The sequence below is a fragment of the Geotrypetes seraphini genome, chromosome 4 (genome assembly GCF_902459505.1).
Source record: "Geotrypetes seraphini chromosome 4, aGeoSer1.1, whole genome shotgun sequence".
Classification (NCBI taxonomy): Eukaryota; Metazoa; Chordata; class Amphibia; order Gymnophiona; family Dermophiidae; genus Geotrypetes; species Geotrypetes seraphini.
The window spans coordinates 186,400,132-186,424,486 of record NC_047087.1 but is presented as its reverse complement, the minus strand read 5'-3'; the positions used below and the strand labels follow the sequence as shown (position 1 = coordinate 186,424,486).

The 24,355-nt window shown below is 42.0% G+C and overlaps 1 protein-coding gene across 3 annotated transcripts in view; it reads right to left on the bottom strand.

Annotated features, from left to right (window-relative positions):
* LOC117358965 (arachidonate 5-lipoxygenase-like) overlaps positions 1-24,355 on the bottom strand; it is a 155,356-nt gene that overhangs the window by 96,437 nt on the left and 34,564 nt on the right. For all 3 annotated transcript variants that reach the window (XM_033940953.1, XM_033940954.1, XM_033940955.1), the window contains exon 4: positions 10,818-10,940. In XM_033940953.1, coding sequence (XP_033796844.1) covers positions 10,818-10,940 — 123 coding nt within the window. The remainder of the gene's footprint in view (positions 1-10,817; positions 10,941-24,355) is intronic.

Sequence of the window (24,355 nt, the reverse complement as noted above, 5' to 3'; positions counted from 1 at the left end):
CATTTGAATGAAGGACGGGCACCAGTGGGAAAAACTGGTAACAATTAAAGATAGAAATTTTGGCAGAAGAGGGTAGACGGAGTCCTTGGGATGGGAGGAGGCTCCGATTTTAGGGGAGAAGTCTGGTTAGGTTATAAATTTCTTAAACAATGTGGTTTTTAGTTCTTTCCTAAAGATACTATATGATTCTCTGGCGGCATAAGTGAAGTAGCCTGTCCAAGTTTGCAGTCTACCTGCTTGGAATTTGAATGTTCTATCAAAGAAGGTGCGATATCTACAGCCTATGATATTTGGGTAGGTAAAGAGGTTACGGTTTCTGGTAGGCCTAATAGAGGAGTGGAATTCGAAGTGAGGTAGTAGGTAGCTGGGGGCCAGTCCCCAGATTAGTTTATAGCAGAGGCAGGAGAATTTGAATAGAATTCGTGCTTCAATTGGTAACCAATGAAGGAGTTTGTAGAATGGACTAACATGATCGCTCTTCTTTAGTCCGAATATTAGACGGATGGCCGTATTTTGAACTATTCTCAGTTTTCTCACATTTTTTTTAGATATTCCCAAGTAGACAATGTTACAGTAGTCCAGGGTGGATAAAATCAGTGATTGTACCAATATTCTGAAGGATAGCGGGTCGAAGTATTTTTTTATGGTTTTCAGTTTCCAAAGGATGAAGAAGCATCCTTGTGGGACTCCCGAGGGGCTTTTCCAGGGTTCAGAGTAATTTCCTTCATGGACCACTTGATAAGATCGTTTGGTTAGGAAACCTTGGAACCAGGTCCACACTCTTCCTGATATTCCCATTTCGTCGAGGCACCTAAGCATAGTTTCGTGGTCCACGAGATCGAAGGCACTGCTGAAGTCTAACTGTAGGATCAAGGCGCTGGAACCTTGATTGAAAAGGTCGTATAGGTGGTTAAGGAGAGAGCCTAGGACTGTCTCGGTGCTGAATCCTTTTCTGAATCCAGATTGGTGGTCATTTAGGAGAGAGTACTTATCTAAGTGATTTACTAATTCCAAATTGACCAGCCCTTCCAGCATTTTAGTGAAAAAGGGGGTGCTCGCTATGGGTCTGTAGTTGGACGCCAGTGTGAGCGAGATCTTCTGGTCTTTGGGTATGGGTGTGATTAGGATGTGTCCCATATTTTCTAGGTAGGTTCCGTTTTTGAGAGAGTAAGTTGCCCAGTTAAATAGGTCCCTCTTAAATTCTGGTATTGCATCTTGCATGATCTTAGATGGACATTCATCTAGTAGACAATTTGATTTGGAGTATTTGTTGAAAAGTGCAAGGAAGTTATTCCAATCTGGGGGCTCGAAGTGGTTCCAGCTCATATCGCCTTTGGATTCACTACTCTGCGTTTTGAGGTTGAATTCAAGATTGGGTGGAGGAGGGGGTATTGAGGCTCTGAGGTCAGTGATTTTTTTCCTAAAGTGGTTGACTAGAGTGGAGACCTCTGGGATTTGATCATGATGGTTCTGTAGTATCCGTGTGGTGTCTGTTATTTTGCTTACTAGTTTGAATAGTTCTCTACTGTTTGTATTGGTTGTTCCTATTTTCTGTGCATAACAGTTATAACGCTTTTCTTTGATCCGATTCTTGTAATTTTTCATTTTTTGTTTCCATTTAATTTTATATTCCACTTTGTCTGTTTTTTGCCATACTCTTTCCAGTTTTCTGAGATCTTGTTTGAGGGCTAATAATTCGGCGTCATACCATTCTTTTGATGCCCTTGTGTTCTTTTTGTATGATTGAACAGGAGCTATTTGATTTAGTGTGTCTTTTGTGAATTTGTCCCATCTAGTGGGGAAGTCTTGCTCTTCCTCTATTTTGGTGTGTAGTTCATAATGGGTCCAGAATTCTGTTGGATTGGTGATGTTTCTGCAGGTGACTGTTTTTTTCAAACTGGTTTTGTTTATATGTTTTGCTGTTGAGTGTTTCTTTTGCCAACATAATTCAAAATTGAAAGTATAGTGATCTGACCATATGTTCTTAACCCATTTTCCTGCATGGTATTGTATTTTTTTTGTGTCGGGTTCTTTGTGGGAAACAGTGACGATGTCCAGTTGGTGTCCCTTTTCATGTGTTTCCTCTTTGTCAGGAATTTCAAAGCCCAGGGTATTTAGGAACAAGTCGATTTCTGTCACTTCCGGTTTTTCCTTTTTCTCTAGGTGAACATTTATGTCTCCCAGAAGTAAGTTGTATGGGCCTTTTATGGTATTGGATGAAAGGTATTCAAATAATTCTTCTTTTGCACTTGACCATTTATTGGGGGGATGTAGAATAGTGTGGCTATTAGAGATTCTTCCAGTTCGAGGTTGGTGATCTTGCAGGTGATGATTTCCAGATCTTCTGTGATTTTTGAGTCCATTCTGGTGAAGTCAAAGTAGCATTTAAGGATTATCGCTAGGCCCCCTCCTCTTTTCCAGCTTCTAGTTATTGGGACGATTTTATAGCCCTGCGGTAACATTTCCTTCATAATGACATCTGTGTCTGAGATCATCCATGTTTCGGTTAGGAATATGATGTCCGGGTTTTTGTGTTCTATCCAGTCATGTATGATGTGTGCCTTATTTCTCACCGACCGGGCGTTGAGATAGTATCCTTTGAAGTTCCTGTATTGTTTGGGGGTGGGGGTTTCAATATGTTTCAGTTGTTTTAAGTTTTTTTTGTTTTTGGTCTTGTTTCTGTGTTGTTTGGATGCTTTATATTTAGGGTTTACTGCGGGTATTTGAAAAGGACCGAGTTCTGAGCAGTTAAAAAGGGTTTGAGGAGAGGGAGTTGGTTTTGTCTGTTGAAGGAGAGGGTTGGTTTGTCTGCTGAAGGAGAGGGAGACTTGCAAGCAGCACCCGAGGCAGGAGAGAGCAGGAGAGGGCTAAAGAAGCGCGAAGGCGAGCAGCAAACATCCAGCACAGCTTCGGGGTAGCGGCGAGTAGCCCCGCCCACCCCCACCGCATCAGCAGTAGGCGCCGGGCCCCTCCATAAAAGGAGGTGGGCCAACGGCGCGCAGCCGTTCGGCGTGCGGCGAAGGCGAGCGGCAAAGGTGCTTGCCTTAGCGAGAGCGCCTTTGCGAAGGGCCTTGAGAAGGGCCTAATCTAAATCAATCACACTCTTCCTCCTTTCTTCTCACACCCATACACTTTCTTACACCCTCAGCCAGATAGTAAATCCTTTCTTCTCACACCCATACACTTTCTTACACTCTCAGCCAGATAGTTAATCCTACTCGAACCTCTCAGACCTTATATATATATATATTAAAAAAAAAACACCTTTCTGATATCTTTAATATCTCTATCTTCATCTTTCTCATTACATACTCTGACATCTCAACCTTTCTCTTTACAGGACTAAATTCCTCTAACTTGGAAATGGCAGGGAGGACACGGAGTACCAAAGCTACCATCAAGATCGACACTCCAGCATCCAGAGGGACCCAGGGGACGGTCGAGGTCTGTACACAGACAGCAGAGGGTAACATGGTTCAGAGGGCAGAGGTCTCAGTGCAGACCGAGACCTTCCCCCCCTCTCAAAGAGCACTACAGTCTCTACGCAGACAGAGGAGCTGGGAAACCTAGGCGAGGATATCTTGCAGGAACTACTGAGCCTCAGGGAGGAGGTAGCGCGCCTGAGGAGCATAAGGGATGACGAGGCCTTCATTGACGACGCCATCCTGGAACTGTCACACATCACAGAGAGAACCCACGACAGGTCCATCCTCAACACGCCCAAACCTTCAGCACTAAACACAACGATTGAAGTACAGGAGATGATTAGAGATGCTGGCCCCTGGCAATTGGTAACCTCCTCTACGGGCAAGCGAAACAAACCCACCTCATTCTCATTCTCACTCTCTTCTTCTTCTTTTTTCTCTTCAACAGGATAGCCGTTCATCAATACCACAGCTAACTCTAAGAAATAGATATCAGATCTTACAGGATGGAAGCACCGAGGAAATAGCAGAAGAGACTCATGAAGATACCCAGCTGACAACGTCAAATCCAGAGCACGTAGACCGGCCACCTTGGAAGGAACGAAGAGTGGTAGTTATTGGTGACTCCATGCTAAGGGGCACCGAGGGACCAATTTGCAGGCCTAATTTGCAGTCACGAGAGGTCTGCTGTCTCCCTGGAGCCAGGATCCAGGATATTACCACTAATCTAGACAAAATTCTAAAGCCTAATGATCATTTTCCCATGTTTCTCATTCATGTAGGCACAAACGACACTGCTAGGAATACCACAGAGAACATCCCCAGAGATTTTGGAGCGCTGGGAAAGAAGTTGAAGCAGATAGGAGCCCAGGTGGTCTTTTCATCAATCCTTCCAGTGAGAGACAAAGGCAGAGCCAGAGAAGAGCGTATTCGACGGACTAACGAATGGCTCCGAGAATGGTGCATAGAAATGAACTTTGGATTCCTAAACCACGGCGAGACGCTCCAGGGACTACAAGGACCAGACGGACTCCACCTAACCAGAAGAGGTAGAAACGTATTTGGACATCGACTGGCCCGCCTACTCCATAGGGCTTTAAACTAGGTAAGTTGGGGGAGGGTACATACTTATATCCCAGAGCAGTAAGAAATCACCCTGAGGAGGCAAGTCGCACTCATACTACCAAGTCTAAGGTAAGTACCAATGATCCCAGAGCAGTAAGAAATCACCCTGAGGAGGCAAGTCGCACTCATACTACCAAGTCTAAGGTAAGTACCAATGATACCCACAATAAGTCAGGGAGAAATATCACTGAGTTTTCAGGAGCCACACTAACTAATAAGGTAAACTCTTCAAAGATATAGAGGGCTATGTATATTAATGCACACAGCTTGGGCAATAAGATTCTAGAATTAGAAACTGAAATAACAAATGCCGATCTTGACGTGATAGCGATATCTGAAACCTGGTTCACGGAATCGCATGGGTGGGATATGGTTATACCAGGGTACAACCTACTTCGCTGCGACCGAGTGGGTAAATTGGGAGGAGGAGTAGCGCTATACACTAAGGAAAGCATCAAAACCACCAGAATCACAGATGTTAGATACACTGGGGAATCCCTCTGGGTGAATCTGGCCAGAGGGAATGAAAAATGCCTATACCTTGGTGTGATATATAGACCTCCCAGGCAACAGGAGGACAAAGACATGGAATTAATTGAGGACATAGAGAATATCACACTGCGCGGGGACTCAGTAATGCTAGGAGACTTCAACATGCCAGATGCAGATTGGAACACACTCTCCGCGACTACGGGTAGCAGCAAAAGAATATTAAACTCCATAAAGGGTGCACGTCTCAAGCAATTGGTGTTGGAACCCACCAGAGACCAGGCGTTACTGGACCTGGTCCTCACCAACGGAGATAGTGTCACTGAGGTCTCAGTAGGTGACACACTGGCCTTCAGCGACCATAATATGGTATGGCTCAACCTCAGAAAAGGATTTCCAAAAACAAGCACAGCAACAAGGGTTCTCAACTTTAGAGGCACAGACTTTAACCGAATGGGAGATTTCGTCCATCAGGAACTACATAAACAAGCACAAACTGACAACGTGGAGGATATGTGGTCGTCCCTGAAGTCCATACTACATGAAGCAACAGACCGATACATAAAGACAGTAAGTAAACGTAGGAGAAACAAAAGACCCCAATGGTTCAGTAAAGAAATTTCAGAACTAGTTAAACAGAAAAAAGACGCATTTATCGCCTACAAACATTTAGGCAGAGAGGGGGCAAAAGAGGACTATCTAGACAGATCCAAAACTGTCAAAACAGCAGTCAGAGAGGCCAAACTCCGAATGGAGGAAGAGCTAGCACGGAAAATTAAGAAAGGGGATAAATCTTTCTTCAACTATATCAGTGACAGGAAAAGAAACAAAGATGGGATAGTACGCTTGAAGCAATCGGACGGTAAATTTGCAGAATCAGACTCTGAGAAGGCAGAATTACTAAACCAATACTTCTGTTCAGTATTCACTCGTGAAGCACCGGGAGCTGGTCCTCAGCTTCAGACGGGAGATAACCGGAAAGACCCGTTTCAAGATTTCGAATTTACGCCCAGTAGCGTCTACAACGAACTATCAAGACTCAAAGTAAACAAAGCAATGGGACCGGATAACCTACACCCCAGAATGCTCAGGGAGTTAAGAGAAGTCCTGGCAGAACCATTATCTGTTCTTTTCAATCTTTCCCTAAGCACAGGAAGGGTCCCCTTGGACTGGAAAACCGCCAATGTAATCCCACTCCACAAAAAGGGCTGCAGGACAGAGACAGCAAACTACAGACCAATGAGTCTCACATCTATAGTGTGTAAACTCATAGAAACACTGATCAAACAGCATATTGACACAATCCTAGACGAAGAAAAACTACGTGATCCACACCAACACGGGTTCACCCAGGGTAGATCATGCCAATCTAACCTGATTAGCTTTTTTGACTGGGTTACTAGACAACTGGACGCCGGAGAGTCACTGGACGTGGTATATTTGGACTTCAGCAAAGCATTTGATAGCGTCCTTCATCGAAGATTACTGAACAAGCTAAAATCGATAGGATTAGGAGACATTCTAACTACATGGATTGGGGATTGGCTGAGCGGCAGACTTCAGAAGGTGGTGGTGAATGGTACCCCATCTGAAGCGTCGGACGTGATCAGTGGAGTGCCGCAGGGATCGGTCCTGGGCCCGATTCTATTCAACTTATTCATAAGAGATATGACGCAAGGACTTAAAGGAAGGGTATCACTGTTCGCCGACGACGCCAAACTTTGCAACATAGTAGGCAAAAGCTTATTACCTGATAATATGACACACGACCTACTGCTGCTGGAACAATGGTCAAATACTTGGCAGCTAGGCTTCAATGCTAAAAAATGCAAGATAATGCACTTGGGCAAGAGAAACCCGCGTAGAACTTATGTACTAAATGGTGAGACCTTGGTTAGGACCACGGAGGAACGCGATCTAGGAGTGATCATTAGCGAAGACATGAAAGTTGCCAATCAAGAGGAGAAGGCTTCCTCCAAGGCAAGACAAATATTGGGGTGTATCCGCAGAAGTTTCGTCAGCAGGAGACCTGAAGTTATGATGCCGTTTTACAGAACCATGGTGAGGCCACACTTGGAGTACTGTGTTCAGTTTTGGAGACCACACTACCGAAAGGACGTGCTGAGGATTGAGTCGGTTCAGCGAACAGCCACCAGGATGGTCACGGGGCTCAAGGATCTCCCGTATGAAGAAAGACTAAAGAAGTTGCGACTGTACTCACTCGAGGAAAGAAGAGAACGGGGAGATATGTTTGAAACGTATAAATACATCACGGGACTCATCGAGTCAGAAGATGATATCTTCTGGCTCATGGGACCCTCGACCACCAGAGGGCATCCGCTGAAAATCAGGGGAGGGAAGTTTCATGGTGACTCCAGGAAGTACTTCTTCACCGAAAGAGTGGTGGATCATTGGAACAGACTCCCACTCCAGGTGATAAAGGCCAGCAGCGTGACGGATTTTAAGAAAAAATGGGATACTCTTGTGGGATCTTTAAGGGAGTAAATTCAGGGGGGGGATACTTGGAATGGGCAGAATTGGTGGGCTATAGCCCTTTTCTGCCGCTGTTTTTATGTTTCTATGAGTGGCCTTTGCCAGGAGATGTGGATTGGGATTTGTTCAGGGGGTCTTTCGTCGTTACACTGGCATCTATAGTAAGTTAGGTAGATGATGCATAATACTATCTGTGTGGTATTTGATGCCCTCATTTTGGCTATGGGTGAAACAGATATGGCCTTGGTGATAGTAGAGACGCAGTACAAATATGAATATGAGGCTGATTATAAAACTTTACAATAATAATAATGATAAAACTTCACAATATTCATGCAACTTCACAGTATTCATGCAGTGACAAGCAGGATCGCAATATCATGTATGTTTGTGTAGTCTTGTGCTCTCACCTAGTCAGGCAGTGCAGTTATAGACTTCACAGTATTTAGGCAATTATTAAACTTCACAATATTCAGGCAAAAATCATGCAGGTTCGTAGTAGCATGGAGGTTTGTGTAGTCATGCAGTTAAACCTAGCCAAGCAATGTCATGTATGGTCATGTTAAGTCAGTATAAATTATTGAGGTTAATAGTTATTTAGTTATACTTATCGTTAGGAGACTTTTGAGGCTGTTGGGAGTCCTGCTGAGACTGGTTATTGTGGTGGCTGGTTACTGTGGTGGAGATTCACTAGTCACCCTGTGCAGCGTTGGGGCGCTTCCTGTGTCGGCGCTTCACAAAGGCGCACACGCCGAACGGCTGCACGCCGTTAGGGAGTCCTTTTTCAAGGCTCCCGAAGAATGGTTTCGGTCCGGGGGAGGGGCGGAGCAAGGGCTCCCACGCTCCTCTCCTGGGTGCTGGGCAGCTGAAAAAGGCTGCACTTCGTTGGGGAGTCCTTTTTCAAGGCTCCCGAAGACTAGTTTCGGTCCGGGGGAGGGGCGGAGCAAGGGCTCCCACGCTCCTCTCCTGGATGCTGGGCAGCTGAAAAAGGCTGCACTTCGTTGGGGAGTCCTTTTTCAAGGCTCCCGAAGACTGGTTTCGGTCCGGGGGAGGGGCGGAGCAAGGGCTCCCACGCTCCTCTCCTGGGTGCTGGGCAGCTGAAAAGGCTGCACTTCGTTGGGGAGTCCTTTTTCAAGGCTCCCGAAGACTGGTTTCGGTCCAGGGAGGGGCGGAGCAAGGGCTCCCACGCTCCTCTCCTGGGTGCTGGGCAGCTGAAAAAGGCTGCACTTCGTTGGGGAGTCCTTTTTCAAGGCTCCCGAAGACTGGTTTCGGTCCAGGTGAGGGGCGGAGCAAGGGCTCCCACGCTCCTCTCCTGGGTGCTGGGCAGCTGAAAAAGGCTGCACTTCGTTGGGGAGTCCTTTATCAAGGCTCCCGAAGACTGGTTTCGGTCCGGGTGAGGGGCGGAGCAAGGGCTCCCACGCTCCTCTCCTGGGTGCTGGGCAGCTGAAAAAGGCTGCACTTCGTTGGGGAGTCCTTTTTCAAGACTCCCGAACTAAAAAGGCCCCTTAATCTTCAATATCTAGCCCAGATAACGGAGATAACGGGAGTCATATACTGTTCTGCCAGACTGTTGCAAAGGTGTCATTGGCCCAAAAACTTCTTCACCATATAGTGTACCTTGGGTGTGAAGGGAAGGGATTGCTATCCCGGAACCCTGGTGGTCCAACAGTGAATCGTGGTAGGAGCAATCCTCCTACGTTCCTGCTCCATGCAATCTCCATTCAGAAAATGACTGCCATGCGTTCCCAAAGCAAACTCATGGCTTCTGTCTTGACTCACTTTAAGGTGTAGGGAGGGGGGTATTTTATTATTAAATGTTTTATATGATAATGGATTATATGGGAGGGAGGGATGGGAAAGGGGAAGGGATAAGAATTTATGTAATGTACCAATGATTGTTTGTAAGTGATGTATTTATTGTTAATGTGAATGAATATATTTAACACTTAATGTAATTTTGAAAATGAATAAAGAATTTAAAATAAAAAAAGAAGCCCTATTTATATTTTATTACTCAGGAGGAGATACAGCTTAAGAAATTGTTGAAATGCTATGATTTACATTGGAATTTGCTTAGAGATGGTTAATCATAAGCAAATTAAAGTTATACAGAGAAATAAACTGTATAATCTTATTTGCAACGTCTAAAAAATATAGAGAATAAAACCAGAAAACAAGGTAAGCATATTAGCAATTATATCAATAGAAACTGTACAAGTTTCAAATAGTGGAGAAAAAAAGACCTCCATTATCTTGCTCCAAGTCCCAATTTCACTCTATTGCTGTTTTCAAAAAAATTGCAAAAAGATGTCTTTAAGCACAGTTTTCATAGACACAAGCCCATATCATTCACAACCATCATAACAGGTGATAAAAAACAAAGGCCAGTTGTATTCTTTATCTGGCATTCACAAAAAAGCCAACGGTGGCCCTGTTTTGCCTCCAGTTTTATCAAGGTCTGCGACATTAATTCTCCATCAGCAGTCTTCACCAAACACAAAATTCTTCACTCTCACTAAGGGATTGCACCAAACGGCTCAAAAAGGCAAAACATCAAACTGCCTTTCCTCACTCTATTCTTGGACTGTAGTGGGCATAAAATGTAGCGTCAATTCTCTTTATTCTCTCTTGTTGCTTTCTTCTTATGCTGCAGCCCAGAATACACCTACCTTATTCTGATTGGCTTTTAGTACAACCTCACTTGTTTTACTTAAGTTCTCATCCCTGGGAAGATTTAAGCAATCTGATTGGTGCTGAACCATGTGTCCAGCAAGTTTTTCTCACAGTCACTTTCTGTGAAGACTCTTTCTGAGAATCTATTTTCTCAAAGCCCTAGCTCTTCTTCAGCTTGTGCCCTTCACTCTCCTGCTAAAAACAGAGGCCCAGCAAAACTTTAAAACTCAACAGCTGTACAACTTCTTTTCCTCTAGATGCCACTGTAGGTCCATTGATCTGAACAAGAAAAAAAAAAAAGTCCAGTCTATATTCAGCCAGAAATGATCAATGTTTTTATGTCCCCTGCAAGCTATAATCAAGGATATTCAATGCTGGGTCATGTCTGGGCACTGGCATTCAATATTCAGTTATAGGTTGGCAGCTAAAACTTATATAGTTAAGTACAATATTCAGCCCTTGACTGCATAAACTGACCTGCTTAAAGATAGAACTGCTATTTATGTGATCCAATTTAAGCAGTTATTTTATGTGGTCAAGGGCTAAATACTGACACTTTACTGCTTAGGTGCCAACTGCTCCCCGCTAAAGAGCTAAAATGACAATACTTACGCTCTGATATAATTTAAAGTAAAGTCAACTTCTTTTTGACTGTCAAACTGAATGTCACGAGGGAGCTCGCTGTGAGTACGTGCATCAATGCTGAGCAGTAAGCCAGGTTGCCATTCATTCCACCTAGAGAAATAAAAGCAAGAGACTGGTTTAATCCCATAAATTTAGGGAACGTTTTGCTAAAATGAGTTCTCTTACCATAACAGCACAGATCACTCAACACCACTGCAAGAGGTGGTGTTGTGCAATACAATAAGGGCCATATTCTATATATAGCATCCAAAAAACTGCACCGACTAGAATGGTGCTTAGTGTGATTCTATAAAAGGTATGCACACTTTATAGAATCATGCTAAGCGCCAGTGCATGTCATAACTTTTAAGCGCACCCACCTAGGCCAAGGATAGCCAGGCCTAAACATCTGTGCCTAACTTATGTGCAGAACAGACGTATTCCATAAGAATGTGCATAAATTTTAGGAACGCCTATGATCTTCCCTGCTCTTCCAACCTGGCCATACACCCCTTTTCTAACCTAATCTGGAATTTGTGCATTGCACAATACCTATATAGGCTCAAGGTGACTTACAGCAAAAAAAGAAAATACATTAGAACACAAAAGGATCAAAGAGTTGGACTTAGATTCAAGTATCAAAAAAGAAGAGTTTTCAGTTTCTTCTGAAATGTGGTGTAGTTACATTCTGTTCTGACAGTTTTTGTGAGGTCGTTGTAAGTTTTCACTCCCAAGAAAGTGAGCATGGACTAGCATATTCGTTTGTACTTAAGATTTTTTATTGTGGGGAGGTTTAGTTGTATCCTGGTCTCTACTGAAAAACACCATCACAGAAGCACAGAATATCCACATACCAAAGATATCCAAAGGAAGGCGAAAAAAGGAGAACCAGCTTGGCTATTCAAAGAGGTTAAGGATGCAGTAAGGGAAAAGAGGAACTCGTTTAAAAAAATGGAAATGGGAAAAAACGGTGGAGGCCTGGAACTGTCACAAAATCGATCAGAAAAAGTGTCATAAAGTGGTAAGAGATGCCAAAAAAGTCTATGAAGAAAAGATAGCGCAAGAAGCCAAAAACTTCAAGCCCTTTTTTAGATACATAAAAGGAAAGAAATCAGCAAGAGAGGCAGTGGGCCCTCTCGATGACCAAGGAAGGAAAGGGTCAATCAAAGAAGACAAACAAGTTGCCGATAAGTTAAATGCATTCTTTGCCTCTGTCTTCACAAATGAGGACACTACAGCAATGCCAGACACAGGGAAGATATTCACTGGAGGCATAGAGAAAAGCCTCGCAACAGTAAATGTGGAGTTAGACATGATATACTTTCAGATTGATAAACTAAAAAGTGACAAATCCCCTGGACCGGATGGAATTCACCCGAGAGTATTAAAGGAACTTAAGGTAGAAATTGGCGAACTATTGCAATCCTTGGCTAACATGTCAATTAGAACCGGGCAAATACCAGAGGACTGGAGGATAGCAAACGTCATACCAATATTCAAAAAAGGATCAAGAGGTGAACCAGGAAATTACAGACCTGTGAGCCTCACATCAGTTCCTGGGAAGATAATTGAAGCACTAATTAAAGACAACATTGTACAACACTTGGAAGATCACAACTTAATAAGGGCTAGTCAACACGGCTTTAGGAAAGGGAAGTCATGTCTGACAAATTTGCTTCAATTCTTCGAGAAGGTGAACAAACAATTGGATAATGGGGATCCAGTGGACATAGTTTACTTGGATTTCCAGAAAGCGTTCGACAAGGTTCCGCATGAAAGGCTTATGAGAAAACTACTGAGCCATGGAATAGGAGGAGAAGTGCACAGATGGATTGGTAAATGGCTAGAGAACAGAAGGCAAAGGGTGAGCATAAATGGGCATTTCTCAGACTGGGAGAGAGTGACTAGCAGCATGCCCCAGGGTTCGGTTCTTGGGCCTATTTTGTATAATATTTTTATAAATGACCTTGAAGAGGAAACAACATGTAATATAACAAAGTTTGCAGATGATACAAAACTATGTCGGGTGGTTGGCTCTCTAGGGGACTGCGAGGATCTCCAGAAGGATCTAAACCAGCTGGAAACTTGGGCGAAAAAGTGGCAGATGAATTTTAACATAGACAAATGCAAGGTGATGCATCTAGGAAAGAAAAACAAAGAACATGAGTATAAGATGTTGGGGGTGACATTAGCCAAATGCGAACAAGAAAGGGATTTGGGGGTACTGATAGACAGAACCCTAAAGCCTTCGGCTCAATGTGCGACGGCGGCTAAGAAAGCAAACAGGATGTTGGGCATGATTAAGAAGGGGATCACGAGTAGATCAGATGAGGTCATAATGCCACTTTACAGAGCAATGGTCAGACCTCACTTGGAATACTGTGTCCAACACTGGTCTCCATACCTTAAGAAGGATATAATTCTGCTGGAGAGGGTGCAGAGGCGAGCCATGAAACTTGTCAAAGGTATGGAAAATTCGAGATACAAAGAAAGACTCAGAAGACTGGGACTGTTCACCCTCGAAAAAAGAAGATTGCGAGGGGATTTGATAGAGACTTTTAAAATATTAAAAGGATTTGATAAAATAGACCAGGAAACAGCATTATTAACATTTTCAGAGGTGACACGAACACGGGGTCATAGCCTGAAACTGAGTAGCAGCAGGTTTAGGACAAATGTTAGGAAGTTCTGTTTCACACAGCGAGTGGTTGGCGCTTGGAATGCTCTCCCGGAGGAGATTGTAGCGGAGACTACTGTTCCGAGTTTCAAGCACAAGTTGGATGCACATCTTCTTGAAAACCATATTGAGGGATACGGGAAATCCGGGTCTCCTAAAAGGTGTACCTAAATGGGCCACCGCATGCGCGGATCGCCGGACAAGATGGACCTCGGTCTGATCCGGTGATGGCATTTCTTATGTTCTTATGTTCTTATCCTGTTAAGATTTCTGCATGCCGAGTTTCTGTAGAGTATGTGCTGTATAATGCATGATGTTTTGAATTTTATTCTGGATGGAATGGCTAGCCAGTGAAGTTGCTTGAGGTAAGCGGAGGCCGAGTTGTATCTTTTCAGTCTGAATATGAGTCATAGCAGTGTTTTGTATGAGTTGCATTTTGTGGACAAGGGTGGCGTTGATTCCCACGTACAACTGTTAATCACATGTACAACTGTTAATTGCATGAACAACTATTAGTCACATGTATAACTATTAGGCACAAAATAACTGTTAAGCACATATATAATTGTTAGATGCATGTACAACAAGTTAGTTGCATATGTTAGTCGAATGTATTAGTAGCATCTAATCAACCACAAGAGTCAACTGCAAGTGACACATTAATCAGTCGCAGGAATATCTATTAGAAACATGCCCAATTATTAGTCGCTACTACCTGGACCTCCTAAGAACTAATCCCACCTGGATCAGCCAGCCAGGTCTCCTTGAGCACCTTCCTCTCCCGGGTCACAAAAAAAAATTAAAAAAAAATTCTAGGGAAACAAAACCTTCCCCTGCCTCAGGACTTCAGGAATACTCAATCTACCTCCCAATCATGAATCTCCTACTAATCCTACTGATCTACCTAATAAGCGGTAACATCAAAGACGTTCACTCTCTCTACCCTCAATTACAATCCATCCACCACCCTGTTCTATCCTTCCTCTACATCACCAACCTGCAAGAAGACACTACAAATCATATTAATGTAATCTCATATAAAAAAAGACATCACCATACCCTTAAAAAAAGAACAAGGGAAATAAAAACCATCAAAACCACTAACTCAACAGTAAATGCTGCAACCACCTCCATCCCATGTGCATATCTTAATACCAGATCTGTTAGAAACAAGGCATTCCTCATAAATGACTGGATCACCAGCAAACAAATAGCCTGCCTCTTTCTAACTGAAACTTGTTTACTATCTGAAGATGATCCTATTATATCTGATCTTCTACCAAACAATTTCAAAATCCTTACGTTAAACCGCACAGGAAAAAAAGGAGGAGGATTAGCCATAATCCTTAAAGAAGGATTTGAGTTCGAACTTCTAGATTCTAAAATGACCGACATCCTAGAAATCCTAGCCTGTAAAATCAATAATACCCAGCTAGAAGAATCCTTATCCAGCATACTATTCTATATCCTGCCTAAAAGCTGGCCCAAAGCCACAGAAGACTTCTGTGAATTTGTCCTGCACAATTCTATCAGCCCCAACTACAACATCATCACAGGGGACATAAATTTACACCTAGACGAAGAGAACAACACAGACGCAATAGAGCTTAAAAAATTCCTAACTCTACTCAACTACAACATCCCCATACCCACACAAACTCACGAAAAAGGCCATCATTTAGACCTAGTTGCCATGTCCACAAAGGAAAACCTTGACCCAATCATCTCTCTGACTGAAGGCACCTGGCATCACGACATCTGGTCCGACCACTTCACCTATTATTTTAAGCTATCAAACAAGAGGTTATATTAATCCACAAGAATACTGGTCAGAATACAAACCGCATACAGTAATAGAGGAAGGAATAGACTTCTGGGACCATTGGAATACAACCAGTACTTCCATCCTAGATAAAATTGCCCCATACATAAAAGCAAAAGCAACGCAAACAAATACAACAAATGGTTCGACACTGAACTATTAAAAACGAAACAAACAGCTAGGCGACTAGAAAGGATTTGGAATAAAACAGGAGAACTGACAGACCGCAACAAATGGAGAGCCTACATTAAAACCTACAAACAATTGATAAAAGACAAACGCAAAGCGTTCTACTCCACCAAAATTAACTTATCATGCAAAGGTTCACAAGGAATCAATACGAAAGAGTTATTCAACATAGTCACAAACCTATTTGACACTACTCGCTACACCACACCTGAGCACAACACGAAGTTACCCACCGCAAAGGACCTAGCTCTATATTTTGATTCCAAAATTAAAAACCTAAAAAATAACTGTATAAGCAATAACGATGTAACAATCATCCCCAGCAACTACGAAATAGCTAACTCACATGACAATGAAATACCTACAGACATGATCTGGAGTTCCTTTCTAGATCCAGAATGGAATACCTACAACAAATTCTACAACAAATACTCTAAATCTCACTGCATCCTAGATACGTGCCCTCCGGAGATTATGAAAGCGGCACCACCAGAATTCAAAATATCACTATTACACTACCTAACTCACAACCTAAAAAATGGGACTTTCCTCACTAACAACGGCCACATAATAATAACCCCCATCCCAAAAAATAGAAAAGAATCATCAGCGCTAATAACAAACTACAGACCAATAGCATCTATCTCATTCATTGTAAAAATCATGGAAGGACTAGTACACACCCAACTAATGGACTACCTTAATCAATTCTCTCTCCTGCATGAAACTCAATCCGGCTTTAGAACCCTATTCAGTACGGAGACAGTAATTGCTGCCATCCTAGACTATCTGCGCCTATTATTTAGTAAGGGCCTCAATGCCCTGATCATGCAATTCGACATGAGCTCTGCATTCGACTTGGTAGACCATGAGAAAATGATGCAATGCTTAGACTCCATTGGTATCAGAGCTGAGGTACTAAACTGGTTTCGTGGCTTCCTCACATCCCGTTCTTACCAGGTATGCTTTAACAACGAACACTCCAACACCTGGAGCAAATCATCCGGAGTGCCACAAGGGTCACCGCTTTCCCCACTGCTTTTCAATATCTACATGTCCTCATTATGTGTGAAACTAACCCAACTAGGAATAAAACTATTCAGCTACGCAGATGACTTTATGATCATCATCCCATTCGCCAACTCCATCTCGGAAACCATTCCCAAGGCATCCGATGCCATAAATGAGATGGAACAATGGATGACAGATATCAAGCTCAAGCTCAACCCAGAAAAAACAAAATTCTTCGTTGCCTCCCCTCACCCACTTGATAATAAAACCCCACTATGCATCAATAAACTCAACTACCCTATTCAGCCCACCATGAAAATACTAGGTGTTATTCTAGACCAATGCCTAACAATGAAGGAACAAGTGGATTCCCTATTCAGAAAAGGTTTCCTTACTCTCTGGAAACTCAGAACCATTAAATCATACTTCGATACGTCAACATTCAGAATCCTAGTGCAATCCCTCATACTGAGTCAGCTTGACTACTGCAACATCGCCTATCTAGCAATCTCACAAAAGAATATGAGACGTCTCCAAATAATGCAAAATGCTGCGGTCAGACTTATCTTCGGGCTGAAGAAATTTGACCACGTGACACCCTACTATCGGCAGCTGCACTGGCTACCAACGGAAGCCCGAGTAAGGTTTAAATTTGCCTGCCTCTGCTTCAAAGTACTATTCGGCCTGACCCCCAAGTACATAACGGACCTTTTCGTATTTTCTAATAACAAACTCAAGAGAAACACACACCCAAAATTCATTTCCCCTCCAGTTAGAGGCTGCAAAATGAAAAAACACCACGAACACCTTCTCTCTCACCAAGCAGTCCTATGGGGCAAAGACCTAGACCAACTGCTTTCGCCCACTACATATGGGGAATTCAGGAAACGCCTAAAAACATACCTGTTCCAGAAATACCTAAACAATTGACCCGCTCTCCCTCTCCCTCCCCCCTCCCTATTCCACCTGAACTTACAGCACTGTTATAAATATAATCTGTTATCTTCATCTTATTGTAACTTTACGTTGCTATTTATCCCCAACAGGTCCTGTCGGACATTACCTACTAAAATGTACATATTACATTTTTGCTCAGCAAATTGTATTTCTATACTATTGCCTCCTGAGGTCTCTGATCTCTGTATTTCCTCTGAATATCTACTTATTGTATTTCGCTGAATGTCCAGCACTCTTGATTGTAAACCGCCTAGAAGTCGCAAGATTGTGGCGTTATAGAAGAATAAAGTTATTATTATTATTATTATTATTATGTAGACGGAATTACAGTAATCCAGCTGGGGCAGGATCTTCATCTGCATGATTAGGGCAAAATAGTGTTGATGACAGTATGAACATAAGAAAATAAGAAATGCCTTCACCAGATCAGACCGAGGTCCATCAAGTCTGGCGATCCGCTCACGCGGCGGCCCAATTAGGTTCTCCATTTTGGAGACCTGAAATTACCGTATCCCCCAATATGATTTGCAAGAAGGTGTACATCCAACTTGCGCTTGAAACCCAGAAGAGTAGTCTCCGCCACAACATCCTCCGGAAGAGAATTCCAAGCGTCCACCACTCGTTGTGTGAAACAAAACTTCCTGACATTTATCCTGAACCTGCTGCCACACAGTTTCAGGCTGTGACCTCTTATCTGTGTCACATTTGAAAATGTTAATAATGCTGCTTCTTGGTCTATTTTATCAAATCCTTTTAATATTCTAAAAGTCTCTATCAAATCGCCTCTCAGTCTTCTCCTCTCGAGTGTAAACAGTCCCAATTTCCTGAGGCGTTCTTCGTAGCTAAAATTCTCCATTCCTTTGACTAGTTTCGTGGCTCGCCTTTACACCCTCTCCAACAGAGTTATGTCCTTCTTGAGGTAAGGAGACCAGTGTTGAACACAATATTCTAAGTGTGGTCTGACCATTGCTCTATAAAGTGGCATTATGACTTCTTCCGATCTACTCGTGATCCCTTTCTTAATCATGCCCAACATCCTGTTTGCTTTCTTTGCCGCCGCCGCACATTGCGCCGATGGCTTTAGGGTTCTGTCAATCAGTACCCCCAGATCCCTTTCCTGTTCGCATTTTTCTAATATCACCCCCGACATTCTATACACATGTTCTCTGTTCTTCTTTCCTAAATGCATCACCTTGCATTTATTTATGTTAAAATTCATCTGCCACTTTGTCGCCCACGTTTCCAGCTGTCTTAGATCCTTCTGGAGCTCCTCGCAGTCCTTTTGAGAGCCAACCGCCCAACATAGTTTTGTATCATCGGTGAACTTTATTATATTGCTTGTTGTTTCCTCCTCAAGATCGTTTATAAAAATATTGAACAAAATAGGTCCAAGAACCGAGCCCTGGGGCACTTTCACCCAGTCCGAGAATTTCCCTTTTATGCTAACCCTCTGCATTCTGTTCTCTAGCCATTTACCGATCCATCTGTGCACTTCTCCTCCTATTTCATGGCTTAGTAGTTTCTTCATAAGCCTTGCATTTGGGACCTTGTCAAACGCTTTCTGGAAGTCCAAGTAAACTATGTCTACTGGATCTCCATTATCCATATGTTTGTTCACTTTCTCGAAGAATTGTATGGTCTGATGAGTCTTAGTTGTCTCATGGTGAAGACGGTTTTCTTCCAGAAGTGGGAGATTTGTGGTTCCATTGTTAGTGTAGAATCCAGGATACAGCCCAGGATTTTGGAGGTTTGGTCTACTGTGAGAGTGTTGCCAGATTGGAGAGTGATGCTAGTTGGTGCTGTCTGTTGGGCGGTATGAAAGTAAAGAACCTTTGTTTTAGAGGCATTTACCTTTAGTTTGTGGGTTGTTGCCCAGGTTTGAATTCTTTCTATGTTATCTGATATTTTGGGGTAGTGTGAGTTTGGTTGTTGGTTATTAGGATGAGGAGAAGAGTGTCATCCACATACGACATAATGCTCTCATCCTCAAATTTGATGTATCCAAGTGAGCTCATGAACAGGTTAAATAGGATAGGGGAGAGCGGGGAGCCTTTCATCTGTTGAAGAGGACCCCATCCTTTTTGACAATGTATTCTCTGTTCTGAAGAAAGTCGGTAAACCAGTTTAGAACGGTATCTGCCTCTCCAATCTCAGAGAGTTTTGTTAAGAGAAGGTGGTGGTCAATGGAGTCGAAGGCGGCGGAGATGTCGAATTGAAGAAGTATTGCTTGTTGGTCTGTGCTTAGTAACTGTCTAATTTTGGCAATCAGGATTAGGGTGAGTAGTTGTGCTGTGCTGCTGCCAGAATCCGAATTGGGAAGGATGAAGGCAAGAGTGCTATTCAATGTATGCTGTAAGTTGCCTGCTTACATGGGTTTCTAGGCGTTTGGTAAGTATGGGTATACCAGCGATGGGCTTGTAGTTTGCAGGAGTGGAAAGATCTGCATTTGATGATTTTGGTATTGGAGTGAGTGCTATTTTTCCTATTTATTCTGGTAGATGGCCTTGATTTAGCATGCTATTTAGGAGATTGTTAACCCAGGCGATGATTTTTTTAGGTTCAGAGGAGGGAAGGTAGGAGGGGCAGTTGTCCAGATAGCTGTAGTGGGTGGATAATTTTGATATTAGTTTTTTGGTCTTGGGGTTGATAGGATTGTAAAGGAGGTCCATGTTTGATCTGCATTACTAGGTTCTAAGGGATTCTCAAGTGTATGGGGAGATAGCGCTTGGGTGGTGGTCATTTTGGCCACTTCTGATTGAACCATTTTGATTTTATTGAGAAAGAAATCTGCAAGATCTTGGGCAGTGGTTTTGTTGAGGTGTCCTGTGGTGTCCTGTTTCAGGGGTGGTGTTAACCATCGTACCAGGTGAAATAATTTTTTGTTCTCTAGAGTTTTGGTTCCAATTTTATTGGCGTAATGATTTTCTTGGTCTCTGAGATGTTGTGCTTATATTTGCTTATTGCTGCTCTCCAAAGTGTTCTGTGGTCCGGAGATTTTCTCTTTCGCCTTGTTCTTTTTAATCATCTCCACATTTGCTTTTCAGTTCTTAGGGGCTCAATAAACCAGGGAGAGGCTTGATTTTGTTTTATTTTGCAAGGGCATGGGGGGGGGGGGGGTGTAAGAGTGTCTATGGTATTAGTAATGGATCTATTCCAACTTGCTAGAATTGCAGTTTTGCAATTTGAGGGGGAAGTCAGAGATTTGGTTACTCTGTTCCAGAAGAGATCTGGGTTTGTTTTTCCACGTACTAAATTTTCTTCTCTGGTAGTTTTGTTGTTCAGGTTTCCCGTTGTGAGGTTCACGTTGAAGTTGAGAAGATAGTGGTCTGACCAGGGGACTGGAGACCATTTGATGTCAGAGGCAAGATAAGAGGGGGTGGATGCGAGTAAGTCAAGGATGTAACCTTTTTAATGTGTGGGGCCTGAGGGCATAATCATGATTTGGCAGTCTTTGAACAGTGTTTTGAGTTTGGTGACTGATTCAAGAGGTAGGTTGATATCTTTGAGAATGAGCAGTTTGGTGTGATGGCAGGTTAGGCTTGATATTATTTCTATCAATTTGGTGATTGTGTTTGGGAATTTGGGAGTCTGTAGACCAGAAGGATTCCTATGTTATTCAAAGTGAAGTTGGGCTTGTCCTCTAGTTTAAATGCTATGTATTCCAGATCTGGATGGTTGACAGAATCAGTCTCTGTAATGGTGTATGTGTTTTTGTAGATTATTGCTAGGCCTCCTCCTCTCTTGTGTTTCCTAGGAAACTGAAGTATGTTGTATTCTTGCCGGCAGAGGTGGGGGAGTTCTGGGCTATTTTCTGTGATGAATGACAGCAATAGGCCATTGGTTGCAATTAACTTATTTAAGAGGAATAGTTTATTTACCACTGATCTCGCTTTAGCATACATGCAGGGGAGTGGGGTGAGAATTTTATCATTGAGTTTTTTATGTGTAGGAGGGCAGAGCTTGGCTGCCCAAGGAATGGACATGTGATCCATTGTTCTTCTTTCCCTGCACTTTCATAATACTATAAACCACCTTTAATTTTATTTTTTCATCTCTAAAATTGTATCGACTACTGCTGATATGTGCAGTTGAGCAGGTAGATTGGGGTCCAATAACCCCAGGAGCCATCTTCAGCCCACGTAGCAGGTCCATAAGCAGCAATGATCCGTTCATCATGTCAGTTGTCACCCCATTTTCCAATCTGTAAGGGGTGGAGAGTGCTAACCGCTTTTGGCGACCCCTAGTATCGAACACAGGGGCTCCCAGGTGTTCGCCGTCAGCCAGCAGTAGCAGAAAGGAGCTGGGACGGATCCAAGTACACATGTACCAGTCTGGTGAGCAAGCAGCCAAAGGTAAGCAAACAGGCCACAGAGCCAATATCAACCATCAGGAGCTGGTCATCGGGCGTAGGAAGTTCCATGGAGCAGGTATGAAGAGGAGGTCCTGGTAAATTGAAGATGCACTAATGGAAGTCCGCAGGGCCCACACTGATATATGATGGCTTCTAGGAAACAATCATAATTGGAAACTGCCTTTACCTCGGTAGGAGCGAAACGATCTAAACCGGATCGCACAACTCCATCTAAAATACCATTGCCACAAGAATCTGAGGAAATAAATGACCTGATTATGGCAGAGTTAAAGAAAATACAGGATCTAATACAGGGTAATTCTGAAAAACTTACATCTATTCAGGCGGAGATTTTAAACCTTTCACAGAAACTGTCAGTGTGCTGTACACGAACTGACCAGCTGGAACAGCGAGTCTCTGGAGTTGATGAGGATTTGAATAAATGCTACACAGACCGGAAAGTTTATCTCGCTTAATAAAGGATTTAGAGAATGCAAATAATCACAGCAGGAGGAATAACATCTGTCTGATAGGTCTGCCAGAAGGTATGGAGGGCTCAAATCTCATTCACTTTATAGAAGAATTTATACCAAAAAGCCTTTCACTTAAGTTTACTTTCCCATTGGAAGTGGAAAAAGATCATCATATCCCAAATCATTCATCTAATAAGCAAACAGGTCCTTGAACACTTATCTTTAAACTTCTGCACTATCCGAAAACTATGGAGATCCTCTCTAAGGCGAGACAAATGAAAATACTAAAATTGCAAGAAAGCAAAATTTCTTTACTGCCAAACTTTGTAAAACATATTGCCTCCCAGAGAAAACAATTTTTATCACTCTGCCCGCAGCTCAGGCAGATGGGGGCTAAATATGGCTTGATGTACCCAGCAATTATGCGGGTAATATATAACAACAAAATAACCAATTATGAGGATCCAAAAGCCCTGCAAGATTTCATTGCTCTTCTGGATGACCAAATGATTTGAGAGTGATTGGAGTTTATTCTGTTATTGTGTGGATATCTTACTCAAAAATAACAAGATGACGGTGCTATCTGGTGATTAACATAACATAAATATAAGGAAATATGACTGAGTGGTTGCCATGAATGTTTTGTCGTTGTCAGTTAAAGTTTGATTCACAAGCTGGGTAAAAGTTCTCATTCCATGAGTTGAAGAGTTCTCTGCTGGTTTAAAGTTCTGCCTCTAACTTCGCCTTCTGTGAGGGTTGTTATGGTGATGGTCCTGCCTATGGAAGTGAAAGAGGAAGAGTACATCAGACATAATGGGCACGCCCAAACTGACTCATTGGATCTATCATAATAACAAGTTCAGCCTGCAGATTCAGAATTGGCATTGGAAGATAAGGCAACCCTGACAAACCTTTAAGGACAGAAATTACAACAAAACCTAAGAACTGTTTCTGCATCAGCCCGTTATGATGATATTTATTTTATTAATAGTTAGTGTGGGATTTATCGCTAAAAGAAGAGATCCGTTTAATTTCACAAAAGGAAAGTTGCAAGAGAGGTCTAGTGTTGAATTTTATCAGAAAATTCTGAAGGTGTACTAAAATAGCAACGAACCAAGATTACTTATAGTATTTGATTGGTTTCTCACTGTACTGTTTGCAGTCTAATATGAGTTATAGCATTTTAAAGAATGGTATGCAGGGTATTCTTATATGTTTATATTTTTTAATTAATTTATGTTAAAGTTTATAACAGATTTAATTATTATAGCTGGCTTATATATGAATTTCCATACAGTCTCATCAACTTGTCTAATGATTAACATAATATATGTAATGTAATTGTAATGTAATTTATTTCTTATATACCGCTACATCCGTTAGGTTCTAAGCGGTTTACAGAAAATTATACATTAAGATTATAAATAATAAATAAAAATAAAATAAAAAAGGTACTTAAAAAATATATGGAGGAATAAATTATCACATTAGAGTTATCATCATTCCTGATCAATTTAATAAGATTCTGAACTTCCTAATGTTCTTAATAATTATTTTTATGTACTAGATTGATTATATTATAATAAATAAAATTTGGTTAAACATTTATAAATATTCTGGTAAATGATTAATTAATTAAATATTGAATAACTTACCTACTAAATTAATTATATCCAATGAACCATTGTAGGATCCTTGCCATAGGCTATTTGTTGCATCTTTTGCGTAAATCGGAACAATGTATTTAATTAATTATTAATTTTATATATTTATTAACTCAAGTGCTGTATTTAATCAATTACTTCAATTGATCATAAGGGAACCTTAGGTTTATTCTTGAGTTATGGGTTTTTATGGATTTGATAGAAACATCCTATTACTATATTTATTTATTAAATGCAAGTTATATTCCTGATATATATTATTTTATGGGGAAATATTGCTATACCGTAGTTAAAACTTAAGCAATTCAATATCTTTGGTACAGTTATGTTATTCTACTGTCAACATTATAGCTAACATGGTACAAGTTTTGAAAGATAACAT